The 14,932-nt window shown below is 39.2% G+C and overlaps 1 protein-coding gene across 6 annotated transcripts in view; it reads left to right on the forward strand.

The window, feature by feature from the left end:
- glp2r (glucagon-like peptide 2 receptor) overlaps nt 1–14,932 on the forward strand; it is a 74,574-nt gene that overhangs the window by 7,841 nt on the left and 51,801 nt on the right. For 5 of the 6 annotated variants that reach the window (XM_088000455.1, XM_088000453.1, XM_088000456.1 and 2 more), the window contains exon 2: nt 5,723–5,816. The exons of the other annotated variant lie outside the window; for it this stretch is intronic. In XM_088000455.1, coding sequence (XP_087856581.1) covers nt 5,723–5,816 — 94 coding nt within the window. The remainder of the gene's footprint in view (nt 1–5,722; nt 5,817–14,932) is intronic. 6 annotated transcript variants of the gene reach the window in all.

A 14,932-nucleotide genomic window follows, 5' to 3' on the forward strand; every position in this document is an offset into this window, starting at 1 on the left:
GACACAATTTCCCTTTCCAGCGCGTTCATTTGACTGTGTCAGCTCCTCTCCATCACAATCACCACCAACTACTGTTGAAGGTCCCATTGAATGATGAATTATTTTAAAACCATAGGATACATGCATAGACTCAAACCAATAAGGGATGAATTTACATCCAATAGAAAGAGCTTTATATAACATCATCTAAAGTGGAATCCCAGAGGGATGGTAGCAAAGTCTTAGAGTTATTTACGACCCTGTTATGATGTGAGTACAGAGAAATTTTAGTCATTTTTGGTTTCAATTATAGATATGTTATGGCAAGAGAATTGATCTCCTTTATCTGCTTTTTTAAATTTCCTCGCAGATATTGCTGGCTGGCTACATTTATTGCCCATCCCTAGGTGTCCTTCAGAAGTTGATGTTCTGTTCTCTTCCTGTGAATTCTCTTCACTCTTTTGATCCTTGCACCAATATCCTGGCATCCATTCCTCGGATGCTGCCTGAGCTGCTGTGCTTTTCCAGCACCACTCTCATTTAAACTCTGGTTTCCAGCATCTGCAGTCCTCACTTTTGCCTTATCCTTTAAAAAAAGACTACGAAACATGAAATGTGGTATTATAGTTTGGGAATTTGCACACATTTCATTTTAGATACATTTTTAAGTCAAACAGTATTCCACTGCAGTACAGAAGAGTGGAACAAAAGATTACATCTTTTACTTCTTAATGTAACAGTATTGATGGTTAATGTGTTAAAATCAAATACCAAGGATTTCAATGAGACCCAGCTTTATACAGTCAAATGGTTTTTCTGTTCCACTTGGACTTTATCACAATTAATGTCAGAAAGAAATAATTTTGTGAGTATTCACTAACTGAAACGTTCCTATGACATAAGATTGAAAGAGACTGGGACAGATCTTCCTGACAGAATAACTGTGAGGCTAATGGCATTCACCATTATGTAGACCCAAATTGTACAACAAAGTCTAGCAAGGATCAGATACATGGTTAAATGTGGCAATCCAAATCTCGAGTCAAAATTGTCCTGCTCTACCGGCATCTGACTGGCTGGCTTATGCTGGAGAGTGTTTAGTGTCTTCAAATTGAATTTTCCCGCTTAATAGGAACTCACCACAGATATCGCTGATAATAATAAGCCTTTGAACAACATAACAAATATTAATTACGGCTAATCAATCTTTCTGGAAACAAAAACAAACTCTATAGGTGCGGAGTCTCGTTGTGAATTGCTTAAGGAGATTTTAACAAATGTCAGACCCTTTCTTTAATGTACTTTTTCAAATTCTTTTCTTGATATCGATTTAGCCCTATCCTTCTTTCTACCGGCATTTTAATGTTCTAATTTAAAATTGAATTCTTCTCTCAGTTCTTCCACTAGTTGTTTTGCAATTACTCAATGCCATTGGTTAAGGAGGCACCCATTACTGGTTTGCTCTGATTTTGTTTCTTTCCCTGACCTGTTTTCAGTTCTCTCGTTCTGCAACTTAGTGGACAGAAACATTTTTGAACTCCAGGATGCAGAGATAAGTTGAATACCAATTATCACTTGATGCCCTACTGCAATATACTTTGGGCTTTTGGTGACTGATGAAGAGAGAAGCTTGGGGTAGATTAGGTTAGATTTAGATACTTTGAAACCAGTTTCTAAGTCACTGAGTTGCACAAGTCAATCTGATTATTGTGCAGCAAGTGTTTTCCTATGACTTTCCACTGATACACGTCATTTTACTCATGATTTTAAATATCATGACTCCTGAAAATGCTTATCAAGAAACAAAAAGAACATGGGAAATCAGAACAAGTGTAAACCATTTGGCCCCTTGAGCCTGTTCTGGCTGATTTGATTGTGGATTTAACTTCATTATCCTGTCTGCACTTCATTAAACTTTGAAGATCTAGATGATGCCATCAAAGCTGTCACAAATTGTGGCTTGTACTCTGAGTTGCAACAGCAGGTTGGTAAAACTTAATTGAGCTTATGTTACTGAGCTACAACATTTGCTGGGGAATTATATTGAGGAGACGGTGAAGTACATTCCAGGATTCTGTAGCAGTAGCCAACTGGTAAACCTTTTAGCAGTGCAAAGGCTTGCAATTCAGTAATGTTGCCCTTACTTGGAACAGCACCAGTGTGAGCCGTGTTTCCTACTGTTGGGTTAAGAGGTACCAGAGAACTGCAGCTGAATGGGAAAGAGCATTCATTTCTAAAGCACTGTCCATCAACACATTTTAAGTACTTCAAACTGCAGATGGCTTTGGGGCTACATACTTTCTGTGAAAAGGATGGAATATTAGAGAGGAGCCATCAGATAGATAAGCAACTGGGAATTGAGCTCCAGTTACAGTTTAAGGGAACTAGTAAGATGGAGTGGTTTATTATTGTGGACTACCTCAGCTACACTTAAAAATGACTTGCAGAAGCCACCTGCTGAATGTTTCTGACACAGTTTGTTACCAGCAAAGTGCCAGTCAGCTATGTAAAATAGATCAGGTTACAATTTGTGAAGTTATGGTTTATTATCTCTTAACTTCTGTTTTATGTGAATTTAGTCAGTTAAATATGTATGGAGCAGCAGGAACTGTGGCATTTATTTACAATAACCATATAGGTCATGCATAGTTCTTTGATCAGAACTGTGTCTGCATAATACCAAAGTTAAAAATCACACAACACCACGTTATAGTCCAACAGGTTTAATTGGAAGCACCACTCCTTCAACAGGTGGTTGTGGGACAGGATTATAAGACACAGAATTTATAGCAAAAGTTTACGGTGTCATGCAGTTGAAATGACAATCTAGATTAAGTCTTTCATCTTTTAGAATAGATTTGCACATTTTGGTTCATTAATATGTAAATCCCAGAACTTCTTTTAAGTCACATTCTCAAGATAACTCCAGGCTTTCTAACAAAAGGTGCCATGTCAGACAATACATTAAAGGTGTGAGGTAAAAATCTGTTTGTATCCCCACCTTGAGTCAGACTGATTCTATTTCTAAAGTGGGATTTATAGACTATTACATGGATTGACTGTGGGTTATGTATTTTTTGAACAAAATAGAACGTATAGAAAGAACCTTGACATTGCCAAGATGCTTTGTTACAAATCAATCAATGCTCTGAAAGCCATTAGAGTGCTGAAGCAGCTGTCCACTGAGGGAAAGCTTGCTTGATTGACAGATATGGCTGTCTTCTGTCAATTGTGCAATCACACAAGATTGAGAGGCTTGAAGTGCTTTTACTTTCTACAACTGATGTTTTGGCTAACTGACACTTTCATAGGCCTTCAGAAAAACAGGTTTTCTTTCAGGAAGTGGAAAGCTATGAATAAGTGACATATTGATGGGATGTGTGTAACGTTAGGTTAAAGTGCCTGACCTTACTCTTTAAGGCCTGATCAAAATGAATACAAGTTATAAAGCAAATCTATTTGCCTAATCTACTTTAGATATATAGGAACATATGTAATTATTGACTTAAACTACTTCGTGCATATTTAACAAGTGACTGTCACATTCTTTCACTCATTGGGGACCCGTCCTTGGTGCTGGCACAAGGAGCTCAACCTAATCTCTACGACAAACCTAGTCTAATGGTGGAGCCCAATGAACTATGAAAAGTCCCCAGTGTTAATAATATATTGGATTTGTTGTTCCATGCTGAATTGCCTCATGTGAGTATTTTTCCCAAGCATTTCTCTATGCTTGACGGTCACAAACAGTCTAGGTATTCCTGCAAAGCAGCCTGTTCCCATCATCTTGCACAACAGCCTGTTCTCACGTACTTTTCTACTCTCTCTATCAATTACTGGAAATGTGTTGCTGGAAAAGCGCAGCAGGTCAGGCAGCATCCAGGGAACAGGAGAATCGACGTTTCGGGCATAAGCCCTTCTTCAGGAATGAGGAAAGTTTGTTATGCCCGAAACGTCGATTCTCCTGTTCCCTGGATGCTGCCTGACCTGCTGCGCTTTTCCAGCAACACATTTCCAGCTCTGATCTCCAGCATCTGCAGACCTCACTTTCTCCTCTCTATCAATTACCCTTATTGCCATTTCTGGTTTGGAGATATCATTTTTGGATTTGTAAGCTACAGTATGTGATGGAATAGAAGTGATATGGGACCATGAGGTGATATGGATAGAGTACGGGGTGTGTGTGAGGGAGGTGGGGGTGAGGCTTCACCATTTTCCTTATATCTGGGATAACATCCTACAGCATGGGGTGAACCTTTTTAAGCAGCTTACCTTGGCAAATGGCTGCCTCAGACCACTTTCCTGGGCCAGTTGACTTGACTACCTAACTGAAACCCCCCCCCTGCAACCCCACCACCACCATAATGAAAATCCCATCATTGTGGGCATTTTCCCAAGGCGTGAATTTTCCTGACTCACACCACTTGCCTCAAGGATGAAAATCCAACTCTGTATCTCAAGATCCCCTCTTCACTTTATGATACAGCTTAGCTCCCCATCCATTTCATGTCTGAGAGGATCAGATTGTACTTCAGTGGCAAGCAACCTCTTTTCGAAAAGCTCATCGTCCATCTGATCTCCTCGAAACACTGTGAAGGAACTGCTTCTGTCAAATGATATGGGAATAGCAATATGAAAACAGGCCATTTGGCCCCTGCAAGCCTGTATGGCTTGAAGAACTATGCTGACAATAACAACGCCATCAGTAGAGACAGTAAAGCTAGGAAGGGCAGAAGAGGAAAGTTAAAAACAACTATTAGTTTAGTGGCTTTGTTTTTTACGATTGAAGCAGATGGAATGCATACACCAAAACTCTAACATAAATCCGGAAGATTCAAAAAAATAACCAAAACCAATGAACCACATTAGAGGGAACATCAGCCCTTTAATCTTTTGCATAATATATGTAAGGACTTCCATCAACTGAAGAAACAAAAATCATAAGAAAGAAATATCAAAATATTGGTAATATTTGTGCTGTCCTATGTTTTAATCATGGGATTTGACATTTTAACCTAGTGATGCTGCTTAAACAAATTGCAATTAAGTATTTTAGCAAAAAAGGTGAAATGGCTCACAATTCTGAAGGGAATGTTTTATTTTTACATGTAATAGTTTGTTTAAATTTTATTCTTTTACAAGCCAGAAATGTTGATGAATATTTTAGCAAACCGAGTAATCTTAAAGTTTATCCTCAACCATTGTTGAAGGATGCGACTCTTTTGGTTTGGGATTATGTTCAGCATGGACTGGTTGGACCAAAGGGTCTGGTTCCGTGCTGTATGACTCTACGTTGCTATTTTTAAAATAAGTTAAAAGTATAATTTAACAGATATAATTTATTACATTGTGAGAAAATTCTGCTCTGAAAATAAAAGGCTAAAATTAACAGACCTCAATTTTGTGGAACAGATTGTTCAACCAGATCTGTGAGATTAGAGTTTTTGCAACTTTTATTATACCCCATTGTTTCGCTTAATGTAGCTGATACCTTTTTTTCTCAAGAAACTTAGATAAGGGCCAAAGATATAACACATGGCACTGCAAGAGTTGAAGACTTGGGAAAGAGATAAATCAAGGAATAATGTTTAGGTATTCACTTCACTTGGAACTGACTGCATTGCTTTCCACACAAATCAACCTTACAGCAATAATCTTCTGCTTTAGTAATTCACAAAGAATTTTGCTTGTTTAACTTCCTTACAGGGACTTGTTTATATGTTCCATCCTGTTTATTCTGCAGGTCAGTGGCTCGATGCTGGAGGACACGATCAGTAACTGGTCCTTGTATAAAGATCAGTGTTTGCAAAACCTAACCAAGGCCAGTAATAAAACTGGTGAGCAACCTAACTCGATAGTAAGATTTATTTAGAGGAAAGTTATTCTGTTTAAACATTTTAACCCCTTGCCACCTTGGGACAAGCTTCTGTTGAGCTGGATTTTTAAGTTATTTTAACAAAGACACCAGAACACAAATTTGTCTAAGTTCATGACACATGGTACAATTTGTTTGATGCTGTATCGTCTGTTGTTTCCATGGTCTTACTTACAATACCAATTGGCTATTTGGTTAAAAATTTCAGCAGAGGAGCTGATAATGCTTCCCCTCAGCACTGACCCTCCCAATATTGCCTACCAAAATATGAAGTGGTTATTTCTCCTGTGTAATACCTTACCTGGCCTGTGAAAGAGCCCAAAAGGAATTCAACTGGAGTCCCGCTGTAGTAATTTTGGTGCGTGCCACATGCCTTTCTTTGGTATAGATTAGTTCAAATGTTTTGACAGTGCAAATATCTGAACCATCAGAATGCAAAAGAAATCTTTTCATCTTAACTATTGATTTTTACCCTTTGTTGTGCAGTCTCTCTGCATACAAGCACCATACCTCGCCCAAGATAGATAAATGTTACACTTTAAACCAAATTTTCCATGACCAGACCCTCATGCTAAACCAAAAAAATCAAACTTTTTCAATAGTTTATTTGCTCAGAAAATAACCATCTCATTACCACGTCCCCATATGTCAGTGGTCAGATCAATTCATTTTGAATAATTAGTAATATTGAGATTTAGAATTCATGTCTTTCTATTTGAAGGTTCTGTTTTTTTTCAGTTATTTGAATGTGAAGGCCATCATTTCAAGCACTTGTGTCATGACACTACCTAACTTATAAAGTTGGAAGAGTTTACACAACTAATCAAGAATATTTGCAAATTCACGTGGAGACTTGCATCTTGAAGAGCTTGTGTTCATATCCCAGCTTGAATTGCTTTCATGGAGTAAGTCTCAGAAGTCCCCTATAGGACCATTAGGAGATGGATAATATCACTGAATGACTAGTTTTCTGGTCAAAGCTTCTGAACTCTTTCCTTTGATCTGAGCGTACCTCAACAAAATGTAACTAGGCGGCAATCTTGTGGTGCCCTTCTTGGACAATCAAATCCTGTGAGAGTCTATTGCTCACATTTGGCATTCCACATTGTTAATGGGGAAGCATTGCTTGTCTTGATAACTTTGTTGCTCCATGTTTCTCCTAGAATGCAATAAATCATAGTAATCCAGAGAATTCACTGCTCTCGACTAAGAGACGGCAACAAAATGGAACAACCATGGAACAGGAAAGGGGAAGACATTAACTTTACCATTCGTGCTCCTGAGTGCCATCTAATCCCCAGTTTACATCTCAAATACAGTAAAATGCAGAACCTGCATTAGCCATGATTCCTTTGCATTTGTGTTTGTCCTTGTCCCCAGTCCAAAAGCTATCTGTCCATATTAACCTCCCGAACATTATTAGAAGATGCCAAAGAGAGTTGATGGAACTGTTGTGACTTTAACAATATTAAGTGATGAGAGGAGCGCATTAAGAAAGAAGTCTATATCAGCAGTTAAGTTAGGAAAGAAGCAAGAGATTTGAAATAGGATCTTCTTTCCATTCAGGATTTGAGACAGACTAAAATAACTTTTTCACAGGTTGTCTGGGTTAACTTCCCCACCTCACTCACCCAAAGAGTTGTCTCATCCATCAGGAGCACTTGTTGCAAGCACATCACCCCCAATGAATTTAGATACGAAGAGAGTCAGGTATAACGTGCATTGAAGAAGAATTCTTTGCTGGGTGAGGTGTTCCAGTATAAAACCAGAAACCAGAAACAGACCACACATGTCTTAGTGTTGAGCTTTTGTGGTAGTTTAATATTTACAATTCTGTTGAAGTGAGTTGTTTCTAATATTGGGAGGATAAAGGCTGTATGTTTCAAGTGTGCTCCAATTGCTAATGACTATGCCAAACAAGCACTGTGAGCTGACAATTTGATAGCATTTAGTTTATTTTTCACAACGCAAGGCCGATTCATACTCAGAAATTTTGTCCACTAGAATTATGTTTACTATGAGATTACTTAGTAAAAGATTTAACTAGTTTCCTGGCACATTCCAAGCAAAGATGACAAGTTTCAAACACAGCGAACTATATCGGTTCAAGTACAAGAGCACAGACTTTACCGTTAAATCTAAGCGATTACAAACAAATAATCTGATTAAACAAGACGTCTCATCGGTTTTCATTTCTCAAATGTTGACCGGATTTTTTTTTATTTTTCGGAATGCTGGAATGGTTGGCAAGGCAGGTACATATGACCCATTCCCAGTAAAACCAATCTGCAGATGGGATAGTCCACTGCCTGAATAGTGGAGGATGGGAGGGTGACTTGGTGATAACTGTCTGTCATGCTGCACTGTGCCTGGATACTACATGCTCGAATCGAATACAGAAACAAATGGAAAAGGAGAAAAAGTAGTCCATTCGACACCTTTTGCCTGCTTTCAGCATTCAATAAAATCACAGCTCATCTGTTGATGTCTTGAATTCCACATTTCCAGCTACCTCCATAATCTTTGATTCCCTTGCCTAACAAGAATCTACTTATCTGCACCTTAAAAATATTTAATGCCCCCAAACCCACTGCATTTTGGGGCAGAGTTCCAATATTGCAAATTCTTCTGAGAGAAAAAGTTTTTCTCATCTCTATCCTAAGAAGGATGACCCATGATTTTAAAATGCTGCCCCCTAGTTGTGGACTCACTCACAAGAGGAATTATCCTTTCTACACTCACATTGTCAAAGCCATTCAGGACCGTCTACACTTGAATCAAGCTGCCCCTCTTTTAAACTCCACTGGAAATAAGCCCAGCCTGTCCAACCTATTCTCATAAGACAATCTAATCAGTCCATGTATGTATCAGTCAAGTAAACTTCTTCAGAACTGCCTCCAAGACATTTATAGACCTCCTTAAATAAGGAAGCCAAAACTCTGAACAGTTGTGGTCTCACTAATGGTCTGTATAACTAAAGTATAACCTTTATTATCAATTTCACTTTTGACAAAGAATAGAATTCCAATAGCAACCTAATTATTTGCTGTACCTGCATGAGAACACCTGGACCCCCCCCCCCCCCCCCCCCGCACCTCATATTTCTGCAGTTGTTTATAATTTAAGTAGTGCCCTTCTTGTTCCTATTAAAGTGCATTACTTCACAATTCTCCACATTATCCTTTATATGCTAGATTTTTGTCCACTCACTCGCTCTACTTATAGAGCTCTGAAACCACTTTGTACTTTCTTGTCTATCTATGCGCCTTCTTCAAGTTTATCAACCAGGCTTTTGTCACCCTTTTATTAAAGCCATAAACATACAAATAATGATTTGGTGTTATAGAAGTTGTGTCACTGGAATAAAGGCACATTTTGTCAAATCTTTCTTTCCATCTTGCGCTCATCAGGAAAACAAGCTGAACATTGAGAAGCAGCCGCTGTTTCATGTCTATTGCCACTCAAAGGTTTATATTTAACCAAACAACTGAAGTGAATGAAAGAAACTGCATGAAATTAGGATGTTTGTTTTTTCTTGTTATCTTCAGTGTTCCATTTAAAATTGATCACTCAGTTATTGTTGGAAGTCACTGTTAAATGGCTATGATCTAAGTGCCATGGGTATCATCTTGTACATATTTTATTTGACAAATCTTCATTGCATTCATGAAACACTTGACCTGCTATAATTTGTTAACAGAACCCATGCAGATAATGTCCCTGCCACTTTATTAACCAGCTGCCTCACCTCTTCTTGCACATTATGATAAAGTCCATTCTTTTCAAAGGCGAAAAGACTGAATTGAGTTTCAAATTGACTAAACTGTTAAATGAATTTGTAATGAGGCACAGCTACAAAAATTAGACAAGTGACAGACTAGGAAATATCTCCTTGTCACTTTGTGCGCTTGGCTCTAGAGTGTGATGTAACAATGTGTGTAGATTTAGGGGATCTACACACTTTGTAAAATGAGCAAAAGATGTGATGATTTCTTCATGATAGCATCTTAATTATGATCAAGTCCAAACATTTCTGCAGCATCAGAATTTATTGTACCATCACTGCCTGGCAGATAAACACCAAAATCATATTCGTTTATTCACTACTGTCAAATATATCAGTTACATAATCATCTTAACTCTGTGGAATAGGACTCAAAATATTTCTACTCCTTTATTTCTGGTGGCTTCTTCTTCAATCTCACTAAACCACTCTTATGTTTTAAAGTCACTTAGGAGTGACATTTTCTCTCTTTATGCTGATACATGAGGGATTCGGACCCTCAATAGCAGAATTAAAACAATTCAGCAATTGCCCCAATAATTATTACAGCTATGCACTATTTATATTAGCACAAGACAACAGGTAAAAGTTAGCAAAAAATGCTTCAAAAAATGATACGTACCCCAGAAAATTCATTGCAGTAAACGCATGTTCCACAGACTGGCGAGGTCACAGCAGTATCAATGCATATTTGTAATTGGGTAATTCATACTGTATGAGACACTTTGTGAAGTGATATTATAGACATGAAAATCTTATGAAATAAAGTCATTCAATGTTAAATTTATAATTGGCTAACTGATCATTGTAATAGCATCCATTTTCTCCATATGGTAGCTCCTGAACTCCTGCAGCTTTAATTTAGCGATTTTCAAAGAATTCATTATCTCAATCTTCCTGTTACCAGTTAGTTGAGTATTGCTGTGTCGAAACATTCAAAACCATTCTTTTTTTGCTTTGCAAAGGGATGGTCACCTTATTGGGATTGTATTATCGACCCCCTAACAGTCAGCGGGAAATGGAGTAACAAATTTTAAGGAGATCTCAACTATCTGTAAGAATAACAGGGTGGTTATGGTGGGGGATTTTAACTTTCCAAAACATAGACTGGGACTGCCATAGTGTTAAAAGTTTAGATGGAGAGGAATTTGTTAAGTGTGTACAAGAAAACTTTCTGATTCCGTATGTGGATGTACCTACGAGAGAAGTTACAAAACTTGACCTACTCGGGAAATAAGGTAGGGCAGGTGACTGAGGTGTCAGTGGGGGAACACTTTGGGGCCAGCGACCATAGTTCTAATAGTTTTAAAATAGTGATGGAAAAGAATAGATCAGATCTAAAAGTTGAAGTTCTAAATAGGAGAAAGGCCAATATTGACGGTATTAGGCAAGAACTTTCAAAAGCTGATTGGGGGCAGATGTTCACAGGTAAAGGGATGGCTGGAAAATGGGAAGCCTTCAGAAATGAGATAACGAAAGTCCAGAAACAGAATATTCCTGTTAGGGTGAAAGGAAAGGCCAGTAAGTATAGGGAATGATGGATGACTAAAGAACTTGAGGGTTTGGTTAAGAAAAGGAAGGAAGCATATGTCAGGTATAGACAGGATAAATTGAGTGAATCCTGAGAAGAGTATAAAGGCAGTAGGAGTATACTTAAGAGGGAAATCAGGAGGGCAAAAAGGGGACATGAGATAGCTTTGGCAAATAGAATTAAGGAGAATCCAAAGGGCTTTTACATATATATTAAGGACAAAAGGGTAACTAGGGAGAGAATAGGGCACCTCAAAGATCAGCAATGCAGTCTATTTGTGGTGCCACAGGAAATGGGGCAGATACTAAACGAGTATTTTGCATCAGTATTTACTGCGGAAAAGGACATGGAGGATACAGAATGTAGGGAAATAGATGGTGACATCTTGAAAAATGTCCATATTACAGAGGAGGAAGTGCTGGGTGTCTTCAAATGCATAAAAATGGATAAATCCCCAGTACCTGATCAGGTGTACCCTAGAACTCTGTGGGAAGTTAGGGAAGGGATTGCTGGGCCTCTTGCTGAGATATTTGTCACATCGATCATCACAGGTGAGGTGCTGAAAAACTAGAGGTTGGCTAACATGGTGCCACTGTTTAAAAAAAGTGGTAAGGACAAGCCAGGGAATTAGACCAGGGAGCCTGACATCGGTGGTGGGCAAGTTGTTGGAGGAAATCCTGAGGGACAGGATGTACATGTATTTGGAAAGGCAAGGACTGATTAGGGATAGTCAACATGGCTTTGTGCGTGGGAAATCATGTCTCACAAACTCGATTGAATTTTTTGAAGAAGTAACAAAGAGGATTGCTGAGGGCAGAGCAGTAGACGTGATCTATATGGACTTCATTAAAGCATTCGACAAGGTTTCCCATAGGGGACTGGTTAGCATGGTTAGATCTCATGAATACAGGAAAAACTAGCCATTTGGATACAGAACTGGCTCAAAGGTAGAAGACAGAGGGTGGTGGTTGTTTTTCAGACTGGAGGCGTGTGACTGGTGGAGTGCCACAAGGATCAATGCTGGGTCCACTACTTTTCATCATTTATATAAATGATTTGGATGGCAGAATAAGAGGTATAGTTAGTAAGTTTGCAGATGACACCAAAATTGGAGGTGTCCTGGACAGCGAAGAAAGTTACCCCGGATTACAATGGGATCTTGATCAGATGGGCCAATGGGCTGAGAACTGGCAGATGGAGTTTAATATAGATGAATGCTTTCTCAAAATGCAGCACCTTGTAAATCTTAGCAGGACTTATACACTTAATAGTAAGGTTGTGGGGAGTGTTGCTGAACAAAGAGACCTTGGAGTACAGGTTCATGTCACCTTGAAAATAGAGTCGCAGGTAGATAGGAAAATGAAGAAGGCATTTGGTATGCTTTCCTTTATTGGAGGTGTCCTGGGCGGCAGGGTGGCACAGTGGTTAGCACTGCTGCCTCACAGCGCCAGAGACCCGGGTTCAATTCCCGACTCAGGCGACTGACTGTGTGGAGTTTGCACGTTCTCCCTGTGTCTGCGTGGGTTTCCTCCGGGTGCTCCGGTTTCCTCCCACAGTCCAAAGATGTGCAGGTTAGGTGAATTGGCCATGCTAAATTGCCCGTAGTGTTAGGTAAAGGGGTAAATGTACGGGAATGGGTGGGTTACGCTTCAGCGGGTCGGTGTGGACTTGTTGGGCCAAAGGGCCTGTTTCCACACTGTAAGTAATCTAATCTAATCTATTGGTCAGAATATTGAGTACAGGAGTTGGGAGGTCATGTTGCGGCTGTACAGGACGTTGGAGAGGTCACTTTTGGAATATTGCGTGCAATTCTAGTCTCCTTCCTATTGGAAGGATGCTGTGAAACTTGAAAGGGTTCAGAAAATACTTACAAGGATGTTGCCAGGGTTGGAGGATTTGAGCTATAGGAGAGGTTGAATAGGCTGCGACTGTTTTCCCTAGAGCAACGTAGGCTGAGGAATGACGTTATAGAGGTTTGTAAAATTATGAGGAGCATGGAAAGGGTAAATAGACAAGGTATTTTCCCTGGGGTGGAGGAGTCCAGAATTAGAGGGCATAGGTTTGGGGTGAGAGGGGAAAGATATAAAAGAGACCTAAGGGGCAACTTTTCACACAGAAGGTGGTACATATATGGCATGAGCTGCCAGAGGAAGTGGTGGAGGCTGGTACAATTGCAACATTTAAAAGGCGTCTTGGTGAGTATATGAATAGGAAGGGTTTGGAGGGATATGTGCCAAGCGCTGGCAGTTGGGACAAGATTGGGTTGGGATATCTGGTCGGCACGGACAAGTTGGACCGAAGGGTCTGTTTCCATGCTCTACATCTCTATGACTATATGATTCTAAGACTCTATGACTCTGACTCTGTAACCTCTCATTTCTCTTAAACTCTTTTCACATTTTCCCATCCCTTTCTACCATTTACACACTCTTTTAATACTTTGAAGTCTACCTCCCCACTTTACAGCTCCCATCAGCACTTTATAGACCCCTCCTCATTTGTCAATTCTCAGACCAGCATTGAAGACCCTTCCTCAATTTTGAGCCCCTTCATCCACTTTGCAAACCCTTACATCTCCTTTTGAAGTCTTGCCTCCAACTCCACCCATCCATCCCCCACCACCCAGGCCCCCACTGACAATATTCCCACTCTCCCAAATTTGCAGCCTGATCCAGCACCTGGGTCCATTTGCCTCATGACTGTGGTTGTACTCTCCAGGACAACCCAAATGTGGATGTAACTATAGAAGAGAGACAGACAGTAAGGCCACCACCCCACTTCATGGCTGGATTGGAATATCCTGTTTCCACACTGTAAGGAATCTAATATCTAATATCGTCAATGTAAATCCCTTATTCTAAAAGGGACTCAGGAGCAGCCCAATGACTTGTCCAGCCCATCTCCCCATTGTTTCAGATGAGGGTTTTGGGAGTGGAGGCTGAAGTACAACCAGAAATTAGAAAGTAACATCTTCAAATAATGATAAAAAGGAGGTTCTAGACTGATCGAATCCATTTCTATTTGGAACGCAGGCATGAAAAGGCCATTAAAATGATTGTAAGGCAGTTGGAGCATCTGCAAACCATTTTGACTGTCTATTGCTCTGTGATTGTATTGAATGGTTTTTCCATTTTTGGGTTGAATTTATCAGTTCTATTTGAAATGGATTAGGACTTGAGTACAGAAATCAACTTCTATATAAGTGAGAGTTTAGCAGCCTGAAGTGATGACAGTGAATGTGATGCTCTCTTGTATATCTGATAGTTCCATTTATAAATAGTTCATTTTCTTCAATAGACTATACAGAAGTAGTGGTTAATACTTTACTGTACTAAAGCAGAATGCCAATATGATTAGCAGATAGTTATTGTTTGAATCATAAGGGATTTTAAATGCGGACCAAATTTTATAATTGCATGTCATGAATTGACGACTACATTATGATATGAGGCAGTTCTGTATGTAATATTAAAATTTTCTCATGAACTAACAGTGTGATTATGTCAGTACAACAACTGCAGTGCCTTAATGAGGCTGCAGAGATAATCCCATGCTGGGCAAAATACTGAAATATCAAATCAATTAATTGCTTTGATGAGTGAACTTGACTTCTGTATTTCTTCAAAAGTCAGATTGTTGATTCTACACAGCTTTGTAAATCAGTAATAATCAACATAATTCAAACAAATACCACTAATTATCTCTCTCTGCACATAAATGCATTAAATCACACCTCATTTTAATCTATATTTACAATAGTTTC

Source organism: Chiloscyllium plagiosum, unplaced genomic scaffold, assembly GCF_037043375.1.
Source record: "Chiloscyllium plagiosum isolate Xiang-an unplaced genomic scaffold, Cpla_swu_hap1 HiC_scaffold_25, whole genome shotgun sequence".
Lineage (NCBI taxonomy): Eukaryota > Metazoa > Chordata > Chondrichthyes > Orectolobiformes > Hemiscylliidae > Chiloscyllium > Chiloscyllium plagiosum.